The sequence below is a fragment of the Pleurodeles waltl genome, chromosome 1_2 (genome assembly GCF_031143425.1).
Source record: "Pleurodeles waltl isolate 20211129_DDA chromosome 1_2, aPleWal1.hap1.20221129, whole genome shotgun sequence".
Taxonomy (NCBI): Eukaryota; Metazoa; Chordata; class Amphibia; order Caudata; family Salamandridae; genus Pleurodeles; species Pleurodeles waltl.
Genome location: NC_090437.1, coordinates 974,275,550 through 974,301,127, shown reverse-complemented (window position 1 = coordinate 974,301,127; position 25,578 = coordinate 974,275,550). Strand labels below are relative to the sequence as shown.

The 25,578-nt window shown below is 42.8% G+C and overlaps 1 protein-coding gene across 6 annotated transcripts in view; it reads left to right on the top strand.

Annotated features, from left to right (window-relative positions):
- Positions 1-25,578, top strand: part of FIP1L1 (factor interacting with PAPOLA and CPSF1) — a 510,903-nt gene that overhangs the window by 440,099 nt on the left and 45,226 nt on the right. For all 6 annotated transcript variants that reach the window (XM_069201295.1, XM_069201279.1, XM_069201288.1 and 3 more), the window contains 2 exons: positions 2,605-2,830; positions 23,748-23,771. In XM_069201295.1, coding sequence (XP_069057396.1) covers positions 2,605-2,830; positions 23,748-23,771 — 250 coding nt within the window. The remainder of the gene's footprint in view (positions 1-2,604; positions 2,831-23,747; positions 23,772-25,578) is intronic.

Here is a 25,578-nt window from a genome sequence, read left to right as displayed (position 1 = left end):
GCCTCCTGTATGTTAGCCCAACTGCTAGTGTAGGACTGACCGGTCTGTGCCAGCCTGCCACTTTCAGACGAGCTTCTGACCACATGGGGTAAGTGCCTTTGTGCACTCTGTGATCAGAAACAAATCCTGAGCTGGGTGGAGGTGCTTCAAACCTCTTCCTGCAGCAACTGTAACACCTGGCGGTGAGCCTCAAAGGCTCAAGCCTCTGGTTACAGTGCCCCAGGGCACTCCAGCTAGTAGAGATGGCAGCCCCCTGGACAAAGCCCCACTTTTGGTGGCAAGTCGGTCTGGAAAATTAGGGAAAACAGGAAGGAGTGACCACCCCTAAGGTGTCAAGAGCTGAGGTGACCCCCTCCCTGCAGAATCCTTTATCTTGTTTTGGAGGACAGGGACCAACAGGGATAGGAATGTTCCCCCTCCCCAAAGGGAGTGAGCACAAGGAGGGTGTAGCCACCCTCAGGGACAGTAGCCATTGGTTACTGCCCTCTGACCCCTAACACAACCCTAAATCTAGGATTTAAGGGCCTCCCTGAACCCAGCTCACCAGATTCTTGGCGACCTACAAAGAGAAGGATTGCTAAGCTGAAAACCCCAGCAGAGAAGAAGGGAGACAACTGCTTTGGTCCCAGCCCTACCGGCCTGTCTCCTGCTTCAAAGTACCTGCAAGAAGAACAGCGACTCATCCAGCTGGCCTAACGACCTTTGACATCTCCAGAGGACTGCCCTGCACCCCAAAGGACCAAGAACTCTCGAGGACAGCGGCTCTGTCCAAAAGAAACTTTGAACCAAGGACTCCCACCTCACTCTGGATGCGTGAGTCTTGATACCAGTGCACCCGGCGCCCACGGCCCATGTCGAGGTGGTTCATCCAGCAAGAAAGTGTCCCCAGGAGATTGGGAACAAAGGCCCACCCTGGGTTGACCCCCTCCAAGCCCCCACACCGCCGCCGGCAGAGAGAATGCAGAGGACCCACCTGACCACGAGTTCCGGACGAAGATATCCAACGCCTAAAGAACCCACTGCACCCTCAGGCCTTGCAGCATCAACCAGCAGTCGGCACTCTTACCTGTCCGACCCATTGTGTGCCCGAGACACCCCCTCGGACCTCGCCTACAGCCTCTAAGTGACCCCTGGGATCCCCTCATACAGTTGCATCGGAAACCCGACGCCCTGTTTGCACCCTGCACCCGGCCGCCCTAGTGCCGCTGAGGGTGTGTGTTTGGTGCCTACTTCGGGCCCCCTCCAGTCCTCTCTTGAAAACTCCCCTCCCCCCCCCCCCCCCATCTGTTGTCCGAGTCGTGGGTACTTACCTGCTGGCTGACCGGATTTCGAGTACCCCCCTATTGCCTCAGGAGCCAACATTAACTGGGTTCTCCTTTGACCTCTGCACCCTACCGGCCCTGTGTTGTTGGTGGTGGGTGTTTGGGGTTAACTTGAAGTCCTAACGATGGACTACCTAAAACCTGGAGATAGGAACTGTAAGATGTATACTTACCTGTAAAACTTGTACAATCTTTTCTTCCCCCAGGAACTGTTGAAAATTACAGGCTTTGACTGCTTAGAAGGATAACTAATGTTAACAGAATAATAAAGTGTATAGAAATAAAGTAGATAAATGGACAATTGAACATTTTAAAATGTACTGTAAATGGCAAGGAATTTGAAAATGGAGCATAAAAATGAAATTAGTATCCTCAGATTGAGGAGCAGGGCTGGTGCATGAAACCGAAGGTAGTCTGGACGTGGCTTCAATTGAATTTAGAAAAGTTCCGAGCCTCCTATTAAAATTAGATTTTTTTTTTATTTGCACAATAAATAAAAGGTCCCATGCGGTTCCTCCCCAAAAAATGTTTGTGGTTCTCATTTATGACCATACAATGCATCAGTATAACATTTCAGACTCTAAAGGAATTTGTAAATACTGTGTTTTGGTGAACAGAGATCATCATTATCAAACTGTAACTGTTGGCCATACGTGTCTCCAAGTATTGTCTCAAAGGCACTAGCAGTCTTTGGAATCGGAGCGAACATGTTTACCCCAGTTTGAAAGATTCCTTCTTTGTCATGGAGCTCTGATATTGGTTGCTCGTTTTGTGTCTAAACACAGTTTGGCCAAAACAAAACCTTCCTGTTTCCAGTTCAAATACTTCACTTGAAAGATAGCAGCCTATCAAATAGGGTAATTGTTTCCTCCCCCTTAAGAGAACTGTCTCTCTAACTAAATCCGTCCCTAATTTCTGAGCAAAATCGATTTATTTTCTTGACCTGCTAATTATGTAACACTAAAAATTGTGTATGTTACATTTTTTTTAATCAATCAAGACTTCAAAGGACCAGCCAATTTTGGTATGGCACAGGCCTTTGTAATAATCCAAATAAGGTCGCAGGATAAAAGGGCCCCTTTCTCTAAGGATAAACCTACGTTGTGGGAAGTAACTTGCTTTAACTCGGAAAGTATAAAAAAAAAAAAAAAATACAGTGTTGGAATGTTTTCATTTTATATGCATAATATAATCATTAATAATAATCCAAATTGTTTAATTAAACATAATTTCAAGAAACATGTTGCTACAACTTTTATTAATAATTCATTTTACCCTTTAGTTTCTTTTCCTCACATGCCTGGCTCAGCTGCTCCATGGGCAAATCTTGTGGATCCTGGCAAGCAGTGGGATTACTATGGAAGAAGAGACAAAGAGAGAGACCGAGAGAGAGATCGTGATAGGGAACGAGATCGTGATCGCGATAGAGAACGAGAGCGCACAAGAGAAAGAGATCGAGAAAGAGAGAGAGATCGGGACCATAGCCCAGGTGGAGGGGTATACAGCAGGTGAGTGAGCAATTAATTGAAATCTTTTTCTTATGCGATACCCTCCATAGGCTACCAGGGGTGGATTAAAAGCTTTCCTACCAAGGAAGATGAAGTGTGCTTTATCAGAAAATAGATAAAAGACCCACAATAGCTTCCACTATGATGTTTCTGATCTTTTAGGTTCTTTGTAAATAGCAGCAAAATATGAAATAAGACTTGCTGCAAGAACCACCATTTAAAGAAAGAATTCAGAAGATTGACCTACTGAAGTAGGGACTGCAGCATGCATCAACTACTGCCCGTAAATCAGTTTCTATTTATTGCTCTAGGCAACTGGACAGTACTCTGTGCGATCTATTTCTCATACTTCTATTGCTCAAGTGTTTTTTTCAAAAACTGCAGTAGAAGTTCTCCTAGCTTCGAAACTGTTACCTTAACCTCTATACATCCTGCACCTTTTTGAAACATTGCAAGGGCTTTACAGAATGTCTTTGTCCTTCCCCTATCTATTGACCATTTGTTATTGCTTATGACTGCTTTAGAGAAGGAACATACTTTCACAAAGGAGTGAAAAGCAAACAGGTGAGCAACAAATACAATAGCTGAACAATTTTCCAATGCCTTATCTACTGCCTTAGGCTTCCCCTTTGCTCATTTCAGTGTTTTTGCCATCTGCCTTTGTTCACTGGATCGTGTCTCTGTCTTCGACTGGGGGGGCTCCACATTTAGGGACCAATTCTTTGGCTACTTTCAGGTTAGGAAACCCATTCTTTTGGAGTGCATGTTTTTCTTTCCATGATTACGTCTTCATATGCTAACCTGACATGTTCAGCAAATGGAATTGAGGTGTGTAGTGTAAAACCCTTACAGAACCTAGTTCGGTTAGCAGCATGGAGTACCTGGATGAGGTGTGGTGTTTGGCCGGAATTCAAAGAACTGTTCAGCGTATCAAGCTTAGTTGATCATTTAGAAATTAATCTCATGTGCCTAACCAGAGGAGCCACCCTCATGTAAGACAACTGTCATACTTGAATTATCCAATATTGGATGGCTTTTAACTTCCATCCAGCATTGAATGACATTTTCACTTATAAGAAAGATCGATGGACTTATACCCTCAGTGGAATACCAACACATCTGCAAGGAAAAGTAATGATCCATCAGACCTGGTTAAGCCCGGGTTTGAGACTTCAGCACCTTGTCATTACCAGTGCAGTACTAGTTTCTCACAAGGGTTGTCCGTCCTTGGCAAGGTCCCATTTGGTTTCGATACTGCACAAAAAGTGGTTCCTGTACTGAGGTTTATGAACTATAACTGGTCCCTTCCAAAGGCGTTCTTTAGCCTTTCTTTTGCATCTGTTTATTCTAATACGAAATGTGGAAGTTATAAAACACAGATCTCCGAAAAATCATTGTGCAACTTAATAATTCTCGCTATTGCTTTGTTCACCTGGACAGAACTATTCCATATGTGTATCACATTATATAATCCCATCACTATCTCATTCTCCTTTTACAAGAAGTTTACACTATGCAGGTACATAAAATAGAAATATCTGTAAAGGGGAGGGTGTTTCTTTTAGCACTGTGCCTTTCTGTGTATTCTGGTAGCATTTAGTTATCATTTCATGAGACTGTTTTATTGGTAAATATTGCCACAAGATAACTGTCTTACATTGCAGTCAAACTCTTATTCTTCTTGGAAAATGGAAAGTCATATTTATCAGGACTGCAGATTATTTCTTACCCAATTCCACAGTCATTCAAAACTACAAACTGATAGATTTGAACTATCAGTATTGCAGTCTGGAACCCAATATCCCCAGAACACCAGAATCCTGTTAAATAACAGACTTCGAGGTGCATATATTGAGTTGTCCCTCTGGGACACCACCTTGATCCTTATTCTAAAAAAAATAACATAGCTCACCGGAATTGTGTATCATTCTTTATTTTACAAATTAGGAGATATTGTCCTGGATCCACATTTACCTCAGACTCACTGGATCATGATCATATGATCCATTTGACCTCTGTCTGGCAAATACTGCTCTAATGATTCCCATCTCTTATATCCCACTTGATAGGTGCAGGTGGCCTAAATATTGTGAATCTTTAGATTATTTGAGCTATTGGTTATTGAAAGCATGAGGAGTTATTTGTTCTTGAAAAATGATTGGTCGAGTATCTTGAAGTTTAAGGTTATATGCATTAGTAGTACATAGAACATGCAAAGGAGAAATACACAGATGAGGGAACTTATGGTCTGGGCAGAATGACCAGAATTTCTTGTTTGAAATGAGAGAAGCTAATAAAGAAATAAGCCATTTAAAAGAAAGCCCAGGCTGGGGACCTAGTTTTTATTGTGCCTGTTAAGGAAAGTAGAGAACTGAGAGCGAGCAATTATTTAGTGGAGTTTTAAAAATTGGAAATTGTAGCATTGAGCTGGAAACTGTAGCATTGAGCTAGAAACTGTAGCATTGAGCAATGGAAGAATAACGATAATGGCAGTCTTGAATGCCTTAAAGAATGATTTCTGGTCTCTCTGAAGAGGCTATAACAATGGCGGAAAAATTATTCAACCAGTTTCTGAATCCGTCACATTTGAGAAACAGAAGAGGTAGGCGAATGGGGAGGATGGCTCAGCAGAATGAGGATATGTAGAAGAAGCAGATGTCCAATCAGTTTAAGAGATAGACACAGCAGTGCGTTGCACAGATTGAGGGGACCAAACAAAAGGATTTCAATAGGGTGTAATCAGAAAATGAAGCAAGGGATAAAATAAATAATGGGTATTGGAACCTTGAAATTGTAAAAATACTTGAAGTTTAGTACTCTTAAGCTACAGTAACAGAACAGAACATCCAACTTCACAAGGGGTTTTCTTCTGTCTATATCCTGTAATGTGAACTTAGACCTTTGCTGTTGGCGTTCTGATTCAGATAATGGATTACTAGTATACTTCGCTGAAACATTGTTGCTGTAACTATTGTATGTCCATGTTTTGCCAAATGTTTACAGAGCAATTCCTGTTGATTTTGACATGGAGTCCTGATTCAGGCATATTATTCTGCATGAACTCTGCATGTAGCGCCAGGTTATCCTGCTCATTCCCCGGTTATACAATTACAAGTTCTGCAATCACTGTTTTTCAGAGTATTTGAGCTACCACTTTTGTACTGGCCATAATGTGTGCACATCATGTCATTTCTCCTTTTCTTGGAGGCATTTCTTATAGCGGGACCCCCTGGAGCGTGCTACCTTCACTTTGATCTTTAGCCATGGCTTTCCTGTAGATGGTTTTGACTCTAATGAAGGAAATCTTGCCTGGGGCATTGGTAAAGGTCCTCAGTATGAATATACTCCTAAACAGCCCCCTTTCAAGGTTTCGGTTCAGGCGCAAACAAATTAAAGGATACGTGATTACACCACAATCTTATCTCCTGTTGTTCATACTATTTGGGTCCTTCAATTTCCTCTACCAAGGTGACTGCTTCAACCAAAACATGAGATTTTAAGCAGCCACATGAAGGAAACGGTGATCTCCATGAGAAATATTTTCACTTAGGGCCAGATGTACTAAGAATGGTGTTGATAAGTGGTTGCAAATTGCACACCGACTTTTACCGAATCCATTCTGATTTTGCAAACCAAACCTATGTTTTAATCAGTCGGTTCGCAAAAAAGAGATTCGTAGTGGGTTGTAATTCAACATACCTCATGAATACTAATGAGGAAGGTCGCACAGTGTGGCCCACTGTGATTCGCCATCACAGGGATGGTGGCATGCTGGGGTCAGCAGACCACCATGTTTGTGATTGCTTTTAAATAAAGCAATCTTTTTTTTTTTTTTTTTACTTTTTTTTTTTTACTTTTTTTTTTTAAGGCAAACCAGTTCTCCTTAAAGGAAAACTGGACGCATTTAAAAAATAAATAAATAAAAAGGAAATTTCTTAAGTGCATTTTTATTTTTTTTTTTTATTTTTTTTTTTAGTAGACAATATATTTTTGTCAATATTCACAAATGGAGAAGGGTTTCTTGGGGACCCATTCCTGTTTGCAAATACCTTATCATAATATTTTGAAGATTCACGCCTTTCAAATACCAATTCTCTCTGTAGTCGCAAACCCAAATTGCGAATTGGTAACAGATTACTGTATTGTAATTTGGGTTTCTTCGATATCAAAAGTCTCTTTGGCTGTCTCAAACCGCTCAATTCTGCAAATCCGACTTTTTGTGAACACAAAAAGCCTTCAGACATTTGGCCCTCAGATATATCTAGAGGTTCTCTTTCTCATCTTTCCAGGCCGTGTAATCCTGAAGAGAGCAAACAATCCATATCAGAATGATTTTTGCACAGGGTAAAAATGGAGAAAAATGATTTTGACATTTGCAGGACATGAACTGCTTGAGAATTATTTATATTTGCCTGTTTGACAATTGACACATGGTGTAAAGTAAAGGATGCAAAGATGTCGCATTATCACACAATTTGCACATCTCCAGCAAAGAAGGCAATACCATAATAAGAAAATGTTTTTCTATGAAAGCATTCTTCTATGTTTGCATCAAGGCCCAGCTCAAAGGGGGAAGGTAAGAACAAAGACAGGAAAATACATCATAAACTGTCTACTTAAGGAACAACTGTAGAATTTCAAACACCCCTTCGCCCCTTGTTCTCTCAAAAGAGGACCCTTGGAATAGATTGGCCCATGGCCCCACAAAATTCCACATGTCCCCCATACTACAGTCCCACTTCACATTCGGCCCTTGCAAACGCCACCTGTATCAAAATGTAACACTTTCCACAATGTTCTACATTTAATCTTGTAGGGAGGTCCACTGAATCAAGGGGACCCCTCACCACCATCTACTTTTTTAGAGCTAGCAACTCTTCCTATGTAGTGTGTCAGAGTTCAGGTCAAGAAATAGCAGTAGTCCATTCTTACCAGGAACACGCTTTTCTTGTGGATCTCGCTATCAAACTTTTCTCCCTTCACACTAAAGAGTGCAACTCCATCCCACCTGCAACGCTAGCTGTTACTTCGTTGTTCCTCAGAAGCTTGTATGTGTGTCTACCCAACCACAGTGCTGGCTCTGGCAGCAGCTGCATTCATCTACATATGTATTTGTCTGTTACCTTAGGAAACAATTTCATTCAGACCATTGGTGTGCATCCATCTCAAGTTGTGAAGGAGCTCCAGTCTTGCATATAACCTCAAAATATTTTCTATATACAAGATCTGAAGGAGACAAGATCTTATACTGTACTATACTGTACATAAAAGCTGAGCCATTTGGTTCTCAAGCGCTATAATCCTCTGCACTGTTTTCCCAAGATCCTGCCTAATTCTCCACACTTCTATTGAACCATCTCAAAAGCAGCCTAATATTTTGATGTTCTCATCGTAGGATCCGTATGTAATTTGTTGATGTAGCGCAGCAGCAGAGTAAGTTAACTCTTCATGAGCTCTGAGCCTTATGCGTGGTTCACTAATTAATCCTTTTTGGTCCTTCCTGCACTCGGCACCGTGGGATGTTAAAAAAAAAAAAAAGTGTCTGACTATGGTTTCTACATCCTCTCCCACAGATGCCAGGGTGTCTCTGCTAGGCCCTCTAAATTCCATCTAACTACCTAGGGGCAGTGCTTATCTTTTTGCTTGGCCAAATTTGCACACCACCCAGAAATGCAGTGGATCAGCTTCCCCCTTTGAATAGTCACAATGATGCCTCATTCAGCTCCCTTACTCCACTGGCTTAATTCCTGTGCAACTAGAGGAAACTGCTGTGTCCCTGTAGAAGCAGTGGATTGCAACACATTGATTTATTGTAGCTCCCTGATCTTACTCCAGGATCTGCTGCTTCTTGGCTGCTCCTACCTCTCCTTCCATGAGCTGGTTATATGCATGATTGTCATCAGTAGCGTAGGCTTTGCGCCACATGTGGAGCATGTTACATCAGGAAGACTGCAGAAGCAGAGTGGGGAAAACAGAGGAGCGTCCTGACAAAGTATTATTTTAGTGTTATGCTTCAACCGTTGTGTTAGCTGCTTCACTTGAAGGGGGAGATTAGTTGCTCATAAAAAGAGGCTTTGGCATGCTTGGGGTTGTGGATCACTTTAGGCCTTATTTGTGGGCTAATGAGCTAACCTTTAAAGGGACCACAAAGCATTGGTGAAGTTACTCAGACCCATGAAAACAACAGTGAAAAAAAGAAGGAAATACAGAATTCAGGAGGTCACTTATAGAATCGAATATGCCTCAGATGTTAGTAACATGATGACAGATTCCTTATTGTGACTTTCTCTGGATTTGATCTTGAGGATCAAGTTATCAGTTAGGTTGGAGCATTGATAGAGGAACATAACTTGCAAAGTTGATTTGGGAAGGTTGCTTCAAACATGAAAAGTTTAATGTGGGAGAAGAAACTTATGCTCCTGTGGTGAATGAGTTAACAGTGAAATCCAAACTTCCAGCAATGTTCTTGCATAATCCAACATTTGGTTACCCTTCTGGGGTGCATTTTTAGTGGTCCAGTACACCTGAAGTGATCAACAGTATTCCTATATTTTCCAGCCTGACGCTCTCCTGGATTCATATGGGACAGTCCCCACTCTAGTGGTTGGGTTTGGGAACTGTCCCAGTACCGTCCTTTTCGGGCATTGACTAGAGGAAGAGTAGAGCAGGCCCTCTAAAGTCCAATGTATACCCTCAGTGCGCGTTTCCCATCTTCAAATTCTTTTTATGCTGCTGGGTTCGGAAGCTCCAGCTCAATGATTGTCAAGATAAATGGTTGAGAGTACATATAAGCAGAAAAACAGAGACCAGTTTATTTTCACACTTTGACCATAAGTTATTGCAAAATGCATATTTGGATGTGGTGAGTATCCTTGGGTTTCTTATGAATGCAGTATGCAAAGGTCATGGAAAATTATATTTTAAATTTAGCCAAAACTGCCATTACAGAATGGCACATGAGGATACCCTTAAAATTTGTAACCTTCCAAAGTGCTTACAAGCCTGTAATCTGTTCTAGGCCTTTCTCCAGAGAACCTTGAACATCAGCGAAAAACAGCATTGGGCGCACTATGCAGCGGCTCAAGAAAAGCAGGTCTCCCAAAAGGACTTGGTTCTATAAAAGAAGAGATAGAAGAAACAAAAGAGGCTCAGGGAGAGCAAGGATTCAACATTACCAACAGGGCGTCACTAGACTTTGAAACAGGGCACTTGTCTGAAAACATCATTGAAAGAATATATACCAATGCTGAAAAAGTGTACACCCACAGTTCTGCATGGTTATTATGTGTCTGAGCCAAAAAAATCAGACTTGAATACACCCAAGTAGCCCTTGACGCAAAATGCAAACACATTCAACTGTCGGGTTGGTGCCGAAGACCAAAGAGCCCCCTGAATCAAGAATCAAAGACAGCAGTGTAGACAAATCTTCACATTCTCTTGACTTCACAAGGGGATTGTAGAAAGAAAAAGCACACCATAAGGGGAAGGACACAGAAAAAGTTTTAAAAAAAGAGAGAGACAGTAATCGGCGTCAAACAAGCACTCAGCATTGAGCAGAAAAACCGTCATCTCAAGGCTGAAGTGGCATCATTGCTGCAAAAGAATAAATACATCAACAACAAAAATACAGAATACCTTCTAAAACACCAGAAGAAAGCCTACTGAAGCGATGTCCATAAACATAAAGCCTTCCCCAGTAACACTAAAGCTACAGGAAGAACAACAGGAGGATTTGTTTGTAGATTATGAACAACTTTGTTAGATGATATGTCACAGTGGGAGGTAAAATAAGGGCAGGGAATGGAATAAATGAACTCATACCCCCAAGACTCTTCTCAATAATATCTTGCATTAGACAATGCGGTAGTCAAACAGCAGCAGACACTTAAGGTTCAGCCTGAGCAACAGCAAATAAATGATTGCTTTGAATTAGAAACACTTCTCTCATCACTAAAAAAGAAATCAGTTGCTACCCCCCGTGTCGTGGACCATGGAAAGAAGGCTTCGGAGTACTGCCTTATTCAAAGGTTATCAATCCAAGAATGTAAAACCATACTAGGATTCAATTCAAGATCCAATTAAAGATAAATGCACCGGTGAACTCCATGACTGTCTCCTCAGCTAGAAAAAAAGGGCTAACACTCCTGGATCTTCAGCACCGTCGCCAGATTGAGAGAGCGAAAGGTTTTAGACAGTAGGCTGAAAAATGGAAAGAGCAACACCCACCCAGTGATGTATCACAAATTCAAAGACACTGTTCAGCAGATACAGACATCAGCAGTGAAATGAGATCAAAGATCTCAAGAAATATTTACCAGATCAGTTTATAAAGACAGCAAAGGCCGTCATTCAAGAGAGAAAGATGATAGCGAGTACATGCCTACATTTCTGTCTGGGTGCCTCAGACCGAGCTAGCAGGCACCTATGCACAGGCACCACACCAAGGAGACATACCTGACTCAGGATCTCAGGCTTCAAACGGGCGTCCAAGCAATAGTGATCAGTATGCCCTTTACAGGGGATAGTCTGTTTGGACCAGCCGGTGACGAATCCTTGCAATAGAAAAATAAAAAATTCAATGCTAAAGCAGTGGGGCTGATGGAAGCTAGTGGTGCACCAGCCATCAAACACAAGCCACAAACACTTCATTCAGGGAACAGGAAGTCATGGAACAAGTTCTAGTGGCAGCATAGTACACAAGAGAGACAACCAGAGTGAGAGATAGGAGCCCATGCGTGTGGGAATCTGGCACTTCTAGCAAGTGACTTATTCAGATTGCCTTCAACACTTACCCTCAGGATGGGGTATTATATAAGGAGGGTTTTTCCAGGTATGGCAAAATAACACCTATGTTCAGTGGGTTCTAAACATCATAAAGCATGTATACTGTATAAAATTGGAGCAAATACGACCAATTAACAAGCCAAAATCGAAAGGCTGAACTCACACCAGACTAGTGCAAAAGGAAGTGCAGGCTCTCCTAACAAAGGGAGCAATAGAAAAGCTACCAGGGGAAGAATAAAATCATGGGATTTATTCCATTTACTTCCTAATCCCAAAAGAAGACCTGTATACAATTCCTTTACAGCTTTGTAAATATATAAAAATTAAAAAGATTCCCAATACTAGATATGATCCCACTGCTATGAATGGGAGACTACATGCCGCCAATAGGTTTGAAAGACACCTGTTTTCCTAGTCCTACAAACAAGAGCCTCAGAAATGTTCCAGGTTTGTGTTAGAAACATTCTAAGATAGTCAGCCAGAGAGTCTTCACAAAATGTCTTTTTGTGGTAGCAGCACATTTGCAATAACAGGACATTCACGTGTACCCATGCCTAGATGACTGGTTTGTGGAGGCAAGCTTATATTTAAACACTGCCAGAACAGCTTAGATCAGGTGATGAAATTGATGTCCTCTGTGAACATGAAAGAATCCTTGCCCAACCTTCAGAGGCAAATACAAACCTCTTTGGGGCATAGCAAGACTCGAACAAGACCAAAGCCTTTCCAACTCAAAAGAAAGTTGTGGAACTTATGGAGTAAGTTTGCCTTTACCAGATGTTACCATTTTTTGACCATGAGAATTGTGATAAACATGTTGTGTATGATGGCATCACGCATTCCCCCTAATACCTTTAGACCCATACAGGAGGGGCTGGTGAGCCACTGGTCCCATCCAACTGGGGTTGTAAGGATCTAGTGCTGCCTCAGACATAACTTTCAGAGAGTTACAGTGGATGATCATTAAAAAAGCATTTCAAGCAGCCAGTCCCCACATTGACATCACCATGGGTGCTTCTCACACATGGACACCCTCAAGATCAGTGGTCAAGGCAAGATGGAACCCAAAACAGTGTTTCTAGGATCAAAGTCACTCCCCAAGGAAGTAACCTGGAATGTTGAGCAGCTCCAAAGAGGCAACGCCACCACAGTCTTCTGTATGAACAAGCACTAGATAGAGCACATGCCCTGTCTAAGGGGGCCCAATGCGTTTGGAGATGGGTATTGGGAGTAATGCATAAGCCTCTCACAAATGGGAGGTAGACAAAAGGTGTGGTAGACAAAATATTCCAACTGTGGGAAACACCTCAAATAGACTTATGTGTAACACATTCTAATGCCAAAACCCACATCCTAGGATCCTCACCACCAGTCCTGCCAATACCAGTAGTGGTCAACAAATGCAAGCAGAAAAATTGACTGTGATCGTGGTAGCCCCACAGTGGACTCACCTAAAGTAGATGGCAACAAACAATAGTGAAAGTACCAGTTTTCCAAAACCTCTTACAACTGCACGGTAGAAATGTGTCACCCAGAACTAACCAGTCAGAGCCCTTACGACTTGCCTCATGAAGACCTAGAGTTTGGCCACTTCAGAAAACCTGATAGGTGTATGAAAGTGCTAAACGTGGCAAGACAGCCTACTGTATGCTGATGCTGTACAGCTGAGTGGACCAGCTTTAGAAAATGGTCTACAAGAGTTAACCTATTATATGACATAAGAGATGGCATAAAATTGAATATTTGATGTAGGCACTTAGCTTGAAACTGTTAAAACGTCCTTACATGTCAGCCTATCAACCTGGCGATCTTCAGGAAAACTGTTTATTTCTACTCCAGTATTTAGGAGGGTCCTAGAAGAAAGAGAAAGAACTTGGATCTTTAATTTAGTTCTGACAGCTCTTGAGAGAACCCTCTGAACTGATGCACAATGCAGCGCTTGAGTACCTTACACTAAAAATAGCTTTTCTAATTACAGTCGCATCATTGAGTAGATTAAACAAATTGGGCATAGTTTTTCAGACTGTTCTTGAACACTTTTTCGCAGCCTCCCACACTTCACTCCTGCCTTCCACAAAATCGAATACCGCTACAAAACCAGTACACACAGTATGTGAATTCAGAACATATTCGTGCTACAATAGGATTGTTGGTTCATGCTTTTCTGGATTCACATGCAGGCCGCCGAGCTCCCCAGTGAAGGAGTAGGTGTCAGCCAGAAGATCGTCTCAAAGAAAACTACACAATATACAATAAACACATCACTGACACTAGGAAAAAATAACTTGAAGATGGCGACCACTTACTGAAGCGCTATTGGCTTACATTCCATGTCATAGAATATTAGATATTAGAGCGACACCTCGTCAGGTCGCTGCTCAAAAGGGGAAAAAAATGGGTTATATACTCATAGTTTCTGGGCCTAACCACTAAATGGTGGAATATTGCACACCATGTGTATCCAGAATAGCTTCAAGCTGTAAAAATATTACTACAAGTAATTAACTGGTTCATATATTGCCCAGTATCCACCGACTGCAATATGGACCCCAAGAAAAGGCCATACAAATATATTTCTTTACTAATGAAATCCATTTTAAAAAAATGCAACTGTCCTCTGTGAAACGAACTCTCAAAGACTGAGTTAGTGTGCCAAATCTAATTTGTTGGTCCCATTACCTTGTCCTCTCTTTATCTCCTGTGTGTTAGCTTGGTGACTCACTCCATCCTTCCCGCTGTGTCTAAGTGTGCGAGGCTGTATGTACGTTTAAAGTCAGAGACTTTAAGTAGAACCGTGTGCTGGAACCTGACTCTTGTATTAATTATGTGCAAGTGTCCTTGGACAGAACAGCTTTTCTGGATGTGTGTATATTGTGTTGGTGGCAGCCAGGGGGCAGCATTGGTCCTCCTCCCCAAACTCCGAGTGTGCATGTTTGCCTCTGCTTATTGCAGCGCGTTTCACGTGGGCGCGGAGTCGTTCGGTAAACCACGTGAGCGCATTGGTTTCTGCGTGCCCTCTGGTGGCGCACATGTGTATGATTAACTTGATGTGAAGCGATAGGGGTGGGGTCATTTTTTAATATAATTGCTTATTGCGAGCGGTGCACGGGGATCTATTTTGTCTTACGTTTAATAGGGCGAGCCAGAGGAAAACATCCTTTATGTTAAAACTCATGTGAAATGGACTGAGAGCACAGCTATATAGTAAATTATTTTTAAAAAACGAGTTATTTTTACTCCTCGCCTTGTGATGATCACGTGACCCCGCGATGGTGAAGTGGTTCTGTGGTGGTGAATGTTTTGTGTTACAAAATTAGAGTCAACGTCTACAACTGAGCCCATGTTTCCAACATCTGTGTGTCAGGCAACTTGATTGACTGCCAAGAAAAAAGGCTGGTCATTCAGGGGTGCTGGAAATGAACCTTAATGCTTTCCAGGCCACGAAAAGCCTCTGTGCGCCTGCCAGGTAGCAGAGGGGGAGGAAGAAGGCCTCGGTTTTCCCTCTTTTTTATGTGCCTAAAATGTACGCCATCTGCAGCCAAGCTGCTGCCACATGGCTGCGTCAGGAAAGTAGAGCGGCCCTGAGGTAATAAAGGCTGTTTTTTGAAAATGAGAAATTATGGGATGCGGGAGAAAGTGGATGGTTTAAAGTTTCCATTCACGCAGATACGTAAACAGTGTAAGCAAGTATTTTAAACACTACATTGAAAATAACACCACCTATGGGAGGATAATACAAACCGCCAAAGAAACCAGAAGTTTGCCCGACGTGAAGCCTTTCCTAATGTTTTAGGCTGAAGGCTCTGTACTTACACTTTAATACCACTGTTAACTTTATCAGCTCGGTTAAACGGTCTGATCTTGGGCTCTTGTTTGTGTTGAGATTTAAATTTGGAATGCTGCCCGGGGCGGGAGGTGGGGCAGAAGAGGGAGGCCAATGTATTCATGTTCTTACTCTTTCTCCAAAGAGGAAGTCCATGTTTATGTTATCAACTAGAACGTCTCGCTCTCCCTTTTCTGCTTGGGTGGAGTATTTTTGTTGTATTAAGACCAGACCTTTTCCTTTTCGAAAAAAAAAGCTGTAGCAGAGTTCTAAAAAGGCCACTGATTTGTTAGTTCCACTTTCGTTTGATGTTTGTGGGGTTATAGCTCCAATTTTAGACCGTAACAGGTATTTTTCATTTGAAATTCGAGGACCCATTCTTGCTCCTTTGAAACGACTAAGCAGAATATGTTTAGTAGATCTGACTAGAATTCAGAAGAACTTTCTCATTGTGGTTCTTGTCATCATTTCACTTTATCAATTTAAAGTGTTTTTTTTTGGGGGGGGGGGGAGGAGCATATTCGTTGCTTGCATTATTTTTTATTCCCATTATTTTGCAACTTATTTTATTACATCTGTAACATCTTTATGCAATTATAATTCAGTTTTAATTGTTTTTCCTTGTGTTGCTCCCATTTACCCCTGGCGTTCCCTACACACGTGAACCTTTTCATGCCTTTCTCAATCTTTGTTCTATCACTTTTTATATGTTCTTGTCATCTCCTTCCGTTTTTCACTCCGCTGGTCATTGCGGTACTTGCTACTCTGCACATCCTGGTCTCATCCCTTTCCAGTCACACTGCTCCTTTCTAGTCAGTGGTCTTTCCACTTTTCACAAGGCACTGAAAAGGATTCCATACCCATCCCTTGTGCACCTCTCTCTGTAGACAAGGGAACAGCACTGGCTTGCACACCTTGGCCAAAGAAAATACCATACTAATCGTACTGTGCAGTACTTGTCTTCCAGCAAATCTATTGATTCCCTGACTATGAAATGCAAGCATCTGAATCTCTTTTCCCAATAGTAGTACCTAGTGTGGGTGCTATAGTGGTAGCTTCTGCTCCCTAACTCATCCTAGAATAAGTTGAGGTATCCGAGCTCAGTTTTGGCACTCAGAAGCAGTTCACTTGAATCCGCCCTTTCAATAAAACCGTAGTAGTTCGTAAGGAGTTATGAAGCATCTGAATGGGTAGATGGGCAGTGATTGTGTCCGAAATGCTATCCCTCCTGTTTCAGGAGTGAATCGTTTTCCTAGATCATAAGGCTGTATGCTTCAGTATACCTAGTCATCTCCCTTAGAAGAAGTGATCTGTTTTTGTAGTATCGTAGGAAATACAGCCCAGTTTCAGATACCTTAAAACCCTGTGGCAAGACCAGGCTGTGCCATCTTATCAACTCGAGTCAGGGAATCAGCCGCACTGTAACCCATGTAATCCCCACAGTTTACCCGAAGGTGGTGCTTTGGGGTAATGATCATTCCCGTGAGACTACAGGATTATCCTAGTGAGTTCTAGAGTACCGTTCCCCATTGATGCACACACACAATATTCACACTGTATATTTCAAATGGCCTTATGAATAATTAATAGCCTAATCCAGTGCACATTATTATAAAAATAGATGGTACTACAAAAATAAACATAATGGTTGTAATTAAAGAGGCAATTACAGTATTAGAAAGAATTGCAACATACTAGTTGGTGTTTATTAAATCACAGCACTTAGTGATGAAAGCAATTGTAAAACCCCTCCCTTTTTAGTCTCCAGCTAAACTTTTCTTAGCACGGAAGCACTCCGTCACTGTGCATACCTTTGCTGTATAATAGTTATTTTTGATCTGCTGCTGTGCATTGCGATGGTCATAGCTTGGCTCTTTCATGGCATTCCAAGCCGTGAAAAGCACAGGTAAGGCCTGCTACGCTAGCCCGTTGCCTTCAGTGAACGTCTGCAGCATTGTTGTACAAAGCGCCCAAGGAAAGCTAAAGATGTCTCACTCCAAAGATGCCTTTGCATCAGACGTCAATACCATTTACTTGGTATGAAAAGACCAGTCCTCATGCATAAATATGTCAAATGCAAGAATTGACATATGAGTTGTTCATTCTTACTAAAGTCTGCTACATATAATCCATAATGTTGTGTGATATGAGCAATTGGTCCTCTATCAACCAATAATAAAACAAATACTATATGATAACATGCAATTAATGCTAACTAAAACGTGTTTATAGATTAGAAATGTGCATTGGAGTGCAACAGAAGCATGCAAAGTACAGTTCAGTGACTTCCATTAAGTAGGTGGGAACCCTTACAATTTTGGGGCAAGAATTTTCCATCAAGAACGTAATAGCTGTTGCTGCATATCTCCTTGTCCGTAGATTTTGTGTTCCTGTCAGTGTTGTTCATGTGGTGTCCCAAGGAGTTTGAACACACAAAGTGCTGTATACCTTGGTTGCAGAACTGGTTTTGGTGGCAAGGCGTCAGCGAGAACCACTTCATTAACATTCAGTTTTGCTCAGTTCCAGGCAGGATCTCCTTGAGTTTCCCTCTGAGCTTTCAGTGAGCATTAGGAGACAAGAAATTCTCTGTCACTGTAACTTTTGCAACAGCGCATCTTTAAAGAACAGTGGGGAGCACAGGTCGCTGGCCCCTGAGTCGATTCCTCTGGCTCTCACTGACCCTTTGACAGGCAAAAGCCGGTTGCAGATATTCAGTGCACTTTGGGCTCCAGGAACCTCAATGGCTTCCAGTCTGGGTACCTCCAGCTGTACCAGACCCATACCGAACCAGGTACAAACGCCTACCCTCGCACCATGATCCACACTGGATCTTGTTACCCAAGCACCAGCGTTGGTTACACTTGTGCTTTAAGATGATCCGGTGCCGATGTCGTATTGGGCCCCAAGCCCCCATCATTCCGATCTTGACCGATGTTGCAGTACGAAATTAAAAAAAGTGCAAGTGGTTGTCTTGTAGCCTGAGTAACGCTGTGCCTCTACTGCATCAAAAGTATCAGCAGAGCCTTGATTATCTTTTTGGCTCTGACTCTGACCCAGAGCAGGGTGTACCTCAAGATGTTGGAGATAGCTTGTTTCCCTCTCATTACATTGATGATGTCTCATATGTTGATTTACGAAATGCAAGTGGGTTTAACACTTTTTCTGAGACAGAACTTGACTTGTTACACAGGCCATAACTGCACGCACAAGAAAACGGAGTGAGAGGTACAACTTTTCAACCGTCCCCCCTGACCAATAATGTAGCACACACAAAAGAAATGAGGAGGTAAAGTTATCAAGATATCACCCTCTGTGGGAAACCATAAATGGTTTTAAAACCATTTATGGTTTCCCACAGAGGGTGATATCCTTTTAACTCCTCATCCCCTTTTGTGTGTTTCTTGTTACACAGGCCACCAGTGTTGGACAATCCCTCATTCACAGTAGTGGTTCGGAGGGCAGCCGAAGTGTTCGAGATACCGGTGCTCTCCAATGTAAACTAAGCAAATGTTTTACCAGAAATCCTGCAGCCTTAGCCAGCAACTTCTTAGCCTGTTAAATGATGCCCTCACAGATACTCTAATAGCTACTTGGTTGAAACCACATTCTTTCCCACCTCTGAACAAGCAGATGGGCAAGCATCTGGTAACCCGTATTTTCTCACAAAGTATCCTCCTCCAGAGAGCGTTATTGTATAGCTCTTGACCAGTATATTGAAACCCCATTAATGTACCATCACCCCCTCTGGATAGGAAATATAAACAGATGGGTTCCTTTGGTAAATATATTTTCATCAGGCAAATTGGCAAGGGTTTTTGAGTACTGTCTGCCTGTTGGACGGATACACCCAAGCCCTTTGGGCCATGGCAGGTGACATCTTGCCAGTAGTCCCTGGAGATCTTAGGGCTTCCTTGGCCCAGACTATACATACTGGGCAAGACTCAGCCAAGTAAGCTATACGTGCAGTTTTGAATGCCAGTGATTGCTGGGTGGCTGATTCCAGTGCGATCCGTCATCAACATGCCTGGATGAGGTTCACTGGGTTCTCGAGCAACGTGAAGGCTTCACTGATGAACATGTACGTTAATGGTTCTCACCCCTTTGGTGCGGAGGCAGACTCCGCTTTGGAACACTTTAATGACAGCCGAGCTGCAGTGCATTCCTGGAGGCTGTTAGCCCCTTCCAAGTGCTGCAAATCTAGCAGGCACAGTCGAGGCCAGAAGAGCCACCAGTCTTCCAGCTCCTCCAGTCCTGATACAGCAGCCAACAACCTGCTTTAGTTTGCGTTTAGCAGCACATGCCCAGCCAGTGAGGAGCCGGATCCCCCACTTCCTTCTGCGTTTGAGATCTATCACATCAGACAGATGGGTCTTGCAAATTATTTTAATTGGTCATACTCTGTCTTTTCTTTCCTCTTTGTCCAATATCCAGAATGGATTTCATAAGCGCATCCGTACAAACTCTGCTACAAGAGGTGAGCATTTTTTCTCAAAAGGTGCAATAGATAGAGTGTCAGGTCTCTGACAAATGTGGGAGTTGTTACTCTCCATTTCCTTGTCCCAACAAAAGATGGTGGCCTCAGGCCTATTTTGAACCTAGTTCCAACCTAAATGCTTTCCTGTGGATTGGTTGCTTAAAAATGCTCACTTTGGCCCGATCCTGTCTCCTCTACACCCAGATGACTGGGCGATGGCCTTGGGCTTGCACAATGCATATTTTCATTAACCTGCCTGCAGTCCCACAGGTGTTACCTGTACTTCAAGCTGGGCCAGAAGTATTTTTAGTTTGCTGAGCTCCCCTTTGGCGTCACTGCCCTTTTTCATAGCTCGGCAATTGCTGTATTCCTGTACTCAAACTGTCTGCTGAAGGCAAGCTTGTCATTCAGTCATTGACCCCCCTCGGAACGGTGGCAGAACTTTTGCGTTTCACCATAAACAAGCCAAAGTCTCACCTGGTTTCCTCTGAGACTTCAATTCATTGGTCCAAATACTGGATATGGCAGAGACCGGTGTTTTCCTTCTGCAGCAACAAGCCCAAGACATTTGGGCTATAATCCTGATGTTTCAGGTTGACTTGTGGATCCAGGTTGAGGTTGGCTCTGGGACTTCTTTGCATCTTCTAAGTCAACGTGGCCAAGAGGCACATGCAACCCCCATAGTGGAACTTGAGCCTCAGTAGGCTTTTCACCAGAGCCACCTTCCCAACACCATCCAGATTTTTGTGAAAACAGCTCAAGATCTCCAGTTCTAGCAGAATGCAGTTTATCAGGCGCCCAGTTCTGTCTGAATGCAGTTTGACAGGCCACTATCCTTTTCCTACTTAAAGCTGACAGCTGTGACATCACTTCTGAGTTGAGGGGGCATGTCGTCTGGAGGAGCTGGAGATCAGAAGATGCTGGTCACCAATGGAGGGCAGCTTCACATCAGTCTTCTGGAGCTGTGAGCCATTTGTCTGACTCAGGTGCCTGAGTCGGCCTTCCTGCCTTCCATCAAAAGGAGCTGGTGCAGGTTCTTACAGACAACACCCTCGCCATGTAGTACTGCAGCGAACAGGGTGGAGTAGGCCTTGGATCTTTGCCAGGAGGCCCTACATTTCTGGCAGATGGAGTTACAGGGCATCTTTCTGATGACCAACCACCTGGCAGAGTCTCTGAATGCCAGAGCAGACAAATTAAGCAGACCATGAGTGGGGCTTATATCTAGAGGTGTCATGGGGCATCTTCCACTAGTGGGGGCAACCCAGGATAGATAGATAATTTCTCCACAGTCAAGATTGCACACTGTCAAACATTTCGCACTTTGGAGTTCATGGAAGAACACACGTTACGCAGTGTATTCCACCTGGAATAGTACAGGGGACTCCTATATGCCTTCCTAACACATCCCTCCAGTGTTCTGAAGAAGAGCAAGAGCCTGAGTCTACTCAACTTACACCTCCATGCATTTAGATTGAGCCGCCACAATTGACTGCGTTTGATTTGCTGACTCAGTTAGTGGATGTCATCCTCCCTGCTAGGCACCCTTTCACGAAACCCATTTATGCCAGGTGCTGGGACAAATTTGTGACCTTGTTGTGGTGGCTGGAAAACGGAGCACTATAGGCAAAGCTGTTGAATGTCCTTTTGTTTTGTTCTTTAGCCGAACAAGGCCTTGCTGTGGGCACTGTGAAAGGTTATTTGTCAGCCCAGTCAGCCTTTCTACATTTAATGGACCAACTATCCTTGCTCAAATCACCTGTTGTGATGAGATTTATTGAAGGTTTGACATACACGTTTCCTTCTAAGGCCTTGGTGATTCCATATTTGGACCCTAACTTGGTCTTGACATTCCTCTTTTACTCATTTCAGTCTGATGAATAGCAGCTGGCTTCATCTTCTGACCTTAAATAGTGTCTTGCTCATTGTGATTATGCCAGCTCTTGTCGTATGAATTCACTTTCAGTGCTTTCAGTGTAACCACTGTACATCGCCTTTTTGCTGAAAAATGTGTTTTAAGGGCTTAGGCAACTGCCTTACTGACAATGGTGACTCCCTTTCATGATGGGCAATAAATCACTTTACCAGTGTTCTTTCCCCCCCCCCCCACCACCCCCACCCCCCCATCCCATCCCATCCCTCCAAAGAGGAGAGGCACCGTCTGTTGAATCTCAAGAGCTTTAAGGTTCTGCTTGGATCATCCCAAGGGTCAGCAGGTGGATAGTCAGCTTTTTGTGCAACTCCCTGGAGCAAAGAAAGGGAAGGCTGTGCTGAATAGGACCTTGTCAAGGTTGATAGTCCTGTGCATTAAGATATTCTGTGCACTGGCCGTGAAGCAGCCCCTGGAAGGTCTGAGAGCCCATTCTACCAGGGCTAATACTGTTACTAGTTTACTGGGCTGAGGGATGCCTGTCTTCGACATCTGCCAGAATGTAATTTGAGCATTGGTGCATACGTTTACGAAGCATTACTGACTTGATGGCCAGATCCATTCAGTTCTGCAGGACATTTTGGTCAGAGTGCACTCCACAGACCTTCCATCTCGGGGAGGTTCTGCTTTGGTATCTATTCTAAGGCGAAGAGTGTGTGGTTTGAAGTCTCCACCAGAAGAGCAATTTACTTACCTTTGGCAACTCCATTTCAGGTGAATAACTGTCTACTTGCACATTCCTCGTTGACCTCCCACCTCCCTGTTCTGTGGAGTGGCCTTCTTTAAAAACATATATAAAATGTCTCAAGTGAGTATGCAGCACACTGTTACCAAGGATTGTTCTCACTCTGCATCTGAGGACCCTGAAAAGGAAAGGTCAAACAACTGACGTCAGCTCTTTGTGGCTCAAATCTAGCATTTCCTGGGTATGGAGCAAACGTAGAGCCGCACAACATCACGTAGTGGAGAGCAAGAGCACTACTACAAAAACTGTCCAGATCCAGTCTGGTGCATAGGGAATATTCTAAGGTGAGGAATCTGCAGTTAGAAAGAGTGTTACCGAAGGTAAGTAACTTGTTCTTTTGGATTTCATTACGTTTCTGTGTTGGTAGTATGTTTTAGAACACAAGGTTTCATTCTATTCGTTTGTGGATTAGGTACACATTTTCATTGTATACAGTAACTGAAATATCATTTTTGGTTTCTACATTTCTGGTTCAGACATTATTACATATAACTCATTTTGTTGGGCAACGTCTTTCTGAGCTCCGTGATAATAAACTGATTTCCAAATTGCATTAGCTGTCTGGATCATTGGTTGTTCGAACCCATGTTGTTCAGTGACAATCAACATTGAAATCTTCCTTTCTTGTTGCCTGGAAGATGATCCAGTTGCAGTTCCTGTCATTTGATGAACCCTGTACCATATTACATCAACAGAGGTAGACCTCAGTATTAAGCCTTCCTTCTGTCTAAAGTTCTTCCAGACTCTGTTGGAGAGATGCCCTATCTAAAACGTTTCTCCTGAATGAAATTCATGCTCGTACATTTCGGGGCCAAGGCATCTTCAGTGGCTTTTCATTGTCATGTTCCAGGGAATGTGCTCTAAGCTAGTCAGAGTCGTAATTGAATAATGATGACGAACCGTGTGCATTCTGATGCAGTGGCTTATGTCTCATCTTAGTACAGGGTTATACCCAGACAGAAGGCTTGAAGCACTTGAGAGTTCTGAATTATGTTGTCTTTTACTCTACTCTGTGTTGGAGGTATGTGTGATATTAGAACAGTATGCCTGGGACGCTCAGACCTGCTCAGGTTTTCTCATTTGAGGCAGTATGCTCAGTGTGTGTTCTGTTATTGAACCTAGTGCGATTATTCTTAAAGATTATTTTTCTTTTACTTTTAGAGTCGATCCTGTGCCACTAAGAAGGTAAGCTGTTTAAAAGCTATGTATATATTAAGTTAATATTGTTTCTAAAGAATGTCATTCAAGACGGTCATAATGTTCACAAATTGCTGTGGCGTAATTATTTTAATTTATTTTCAAAATAAAATTAAAACGTTAACTCACCGTGGTGCAAAATTTTAAAAGAGTGAAAGTCCTATTGAAAACGTGATTTTTTTGTTTTACCTTATGAAATCTAATCAGTTAGTGGCACTGCAAGATGAAAAGTAGAATTCTCAAACTAACTTTTTAACGTGGCTACTCCGTTCTAATGGCCATATTTTAGGGATGCAGTAAAATTCCAGTAACTAAGTTGCGCTACATTATTCCATTTCACATCATATGGTTCTCTACCAGAACCGCATTTCATATGGCAAGCAGCACTTACTGCCCATTCTGTCTTGACCTGTTTCAGGTTGAACATGATCTTTCATTCTATGGGGATATGGGGGGCACTCTGCCAGCAAGTCAGGAGTAGCAGTTCTTTCACTACATTCTGGTGGATGCCGTTCAAAGTGCTATTGAATTACTCACAAAAAATGTTTGACACCGCTGTTGGTGCAGCCAGTGCTCGACATTCCTGGGATGTGTGCTTCTGGGTTCTGTCTTCAGCAGAAAGTATCAAGTAAGTTAGTATGTGCTTGAAATGCAGGCTGATAAGCCTCCATGGGATGCACTTGCATGGTTGGGAGGTGTGCTACACCTGACATACGAAAAGTATCTGAAAGTAACCGGTAGGTTAGTATGCGCTTGAAATGCATGCTGATAAGCCTCAATGGGATGCACTTGCATGCTTAGCAGTTGTGCTACACCTGAGAAATTAGAGAGAGCCAAAAATAGCAGGTAAGTTAATATGTGCTTGAAATGGCTGCTGCCAAGGCCCCATGGAATGCACTTGTATGCTTGAGAATGGTGCTACGCCTGATAAACTATAAGTAGCAGAAAGTTACATGTAAGCTTGTATGTGCTTGACATGCATGCTGATAAGCCTCCATGGGATGCGCATGCTTGGATGCAGTGCTACGCATCATAAACTAAAAGTAGAGGTACACTTGTATGTGCTTGAAATGCAGGCTGCTTGGGTGTGGTGCTACACATCAGAAACTAAAAGCGGCATTTCAGGCACCCTCAACATGACTGCTACTTTCTGTTTATGGCTGGCAATAACCGTGAAAGATGTGTCCAGGCATGCAGCAGTTACTAGCTGTGCCACAGTGACTGCAAAAACACCTAGCGTGAGTAATTAACACGAACTGCATCTACCATAGTCCTTTGGGGGTAACTAGTCCTGACCTGCTGTCAGCGTTCTCTTTTACTCAGCAGTCTCTGCTTACAGTTAGTTCGCAATGTTGTCTACTACCCGAGAGAAAATTATATTTGTGAAGGTCAGAGAGAGTGATGGATAAAGATGAAACTAAGACACCAAGCGTGAAACATTAATTCAGTATTGCCTTTGTAGAATAAAAAAATGAGCATGGGTTTAAATGAGCTCAGGGTGTTTTTTGAGAACAAGCAATTGTTTTAATGAAGAGACAAATACAGATCTTATTATACCACCAACCAGCAGCAAAGGTAACTCCCAAATATATTTCTTGCCTGTGGATGATCCAGTTGCGGTCCCTGTCTAGCCATGTCAAGTCTCCCAGTTCCATGCATGATGTGCTGCTCCAGTCTAGGTCTTTTTTTTATTTTTATTTTGGGACTTTTAGTTTTGTTAATTCCATTATAAAACCGGACCTCACGTCCCAGCATTCAAATGAAAAGAATTGGACTGGAGCAGCACATTACGCAT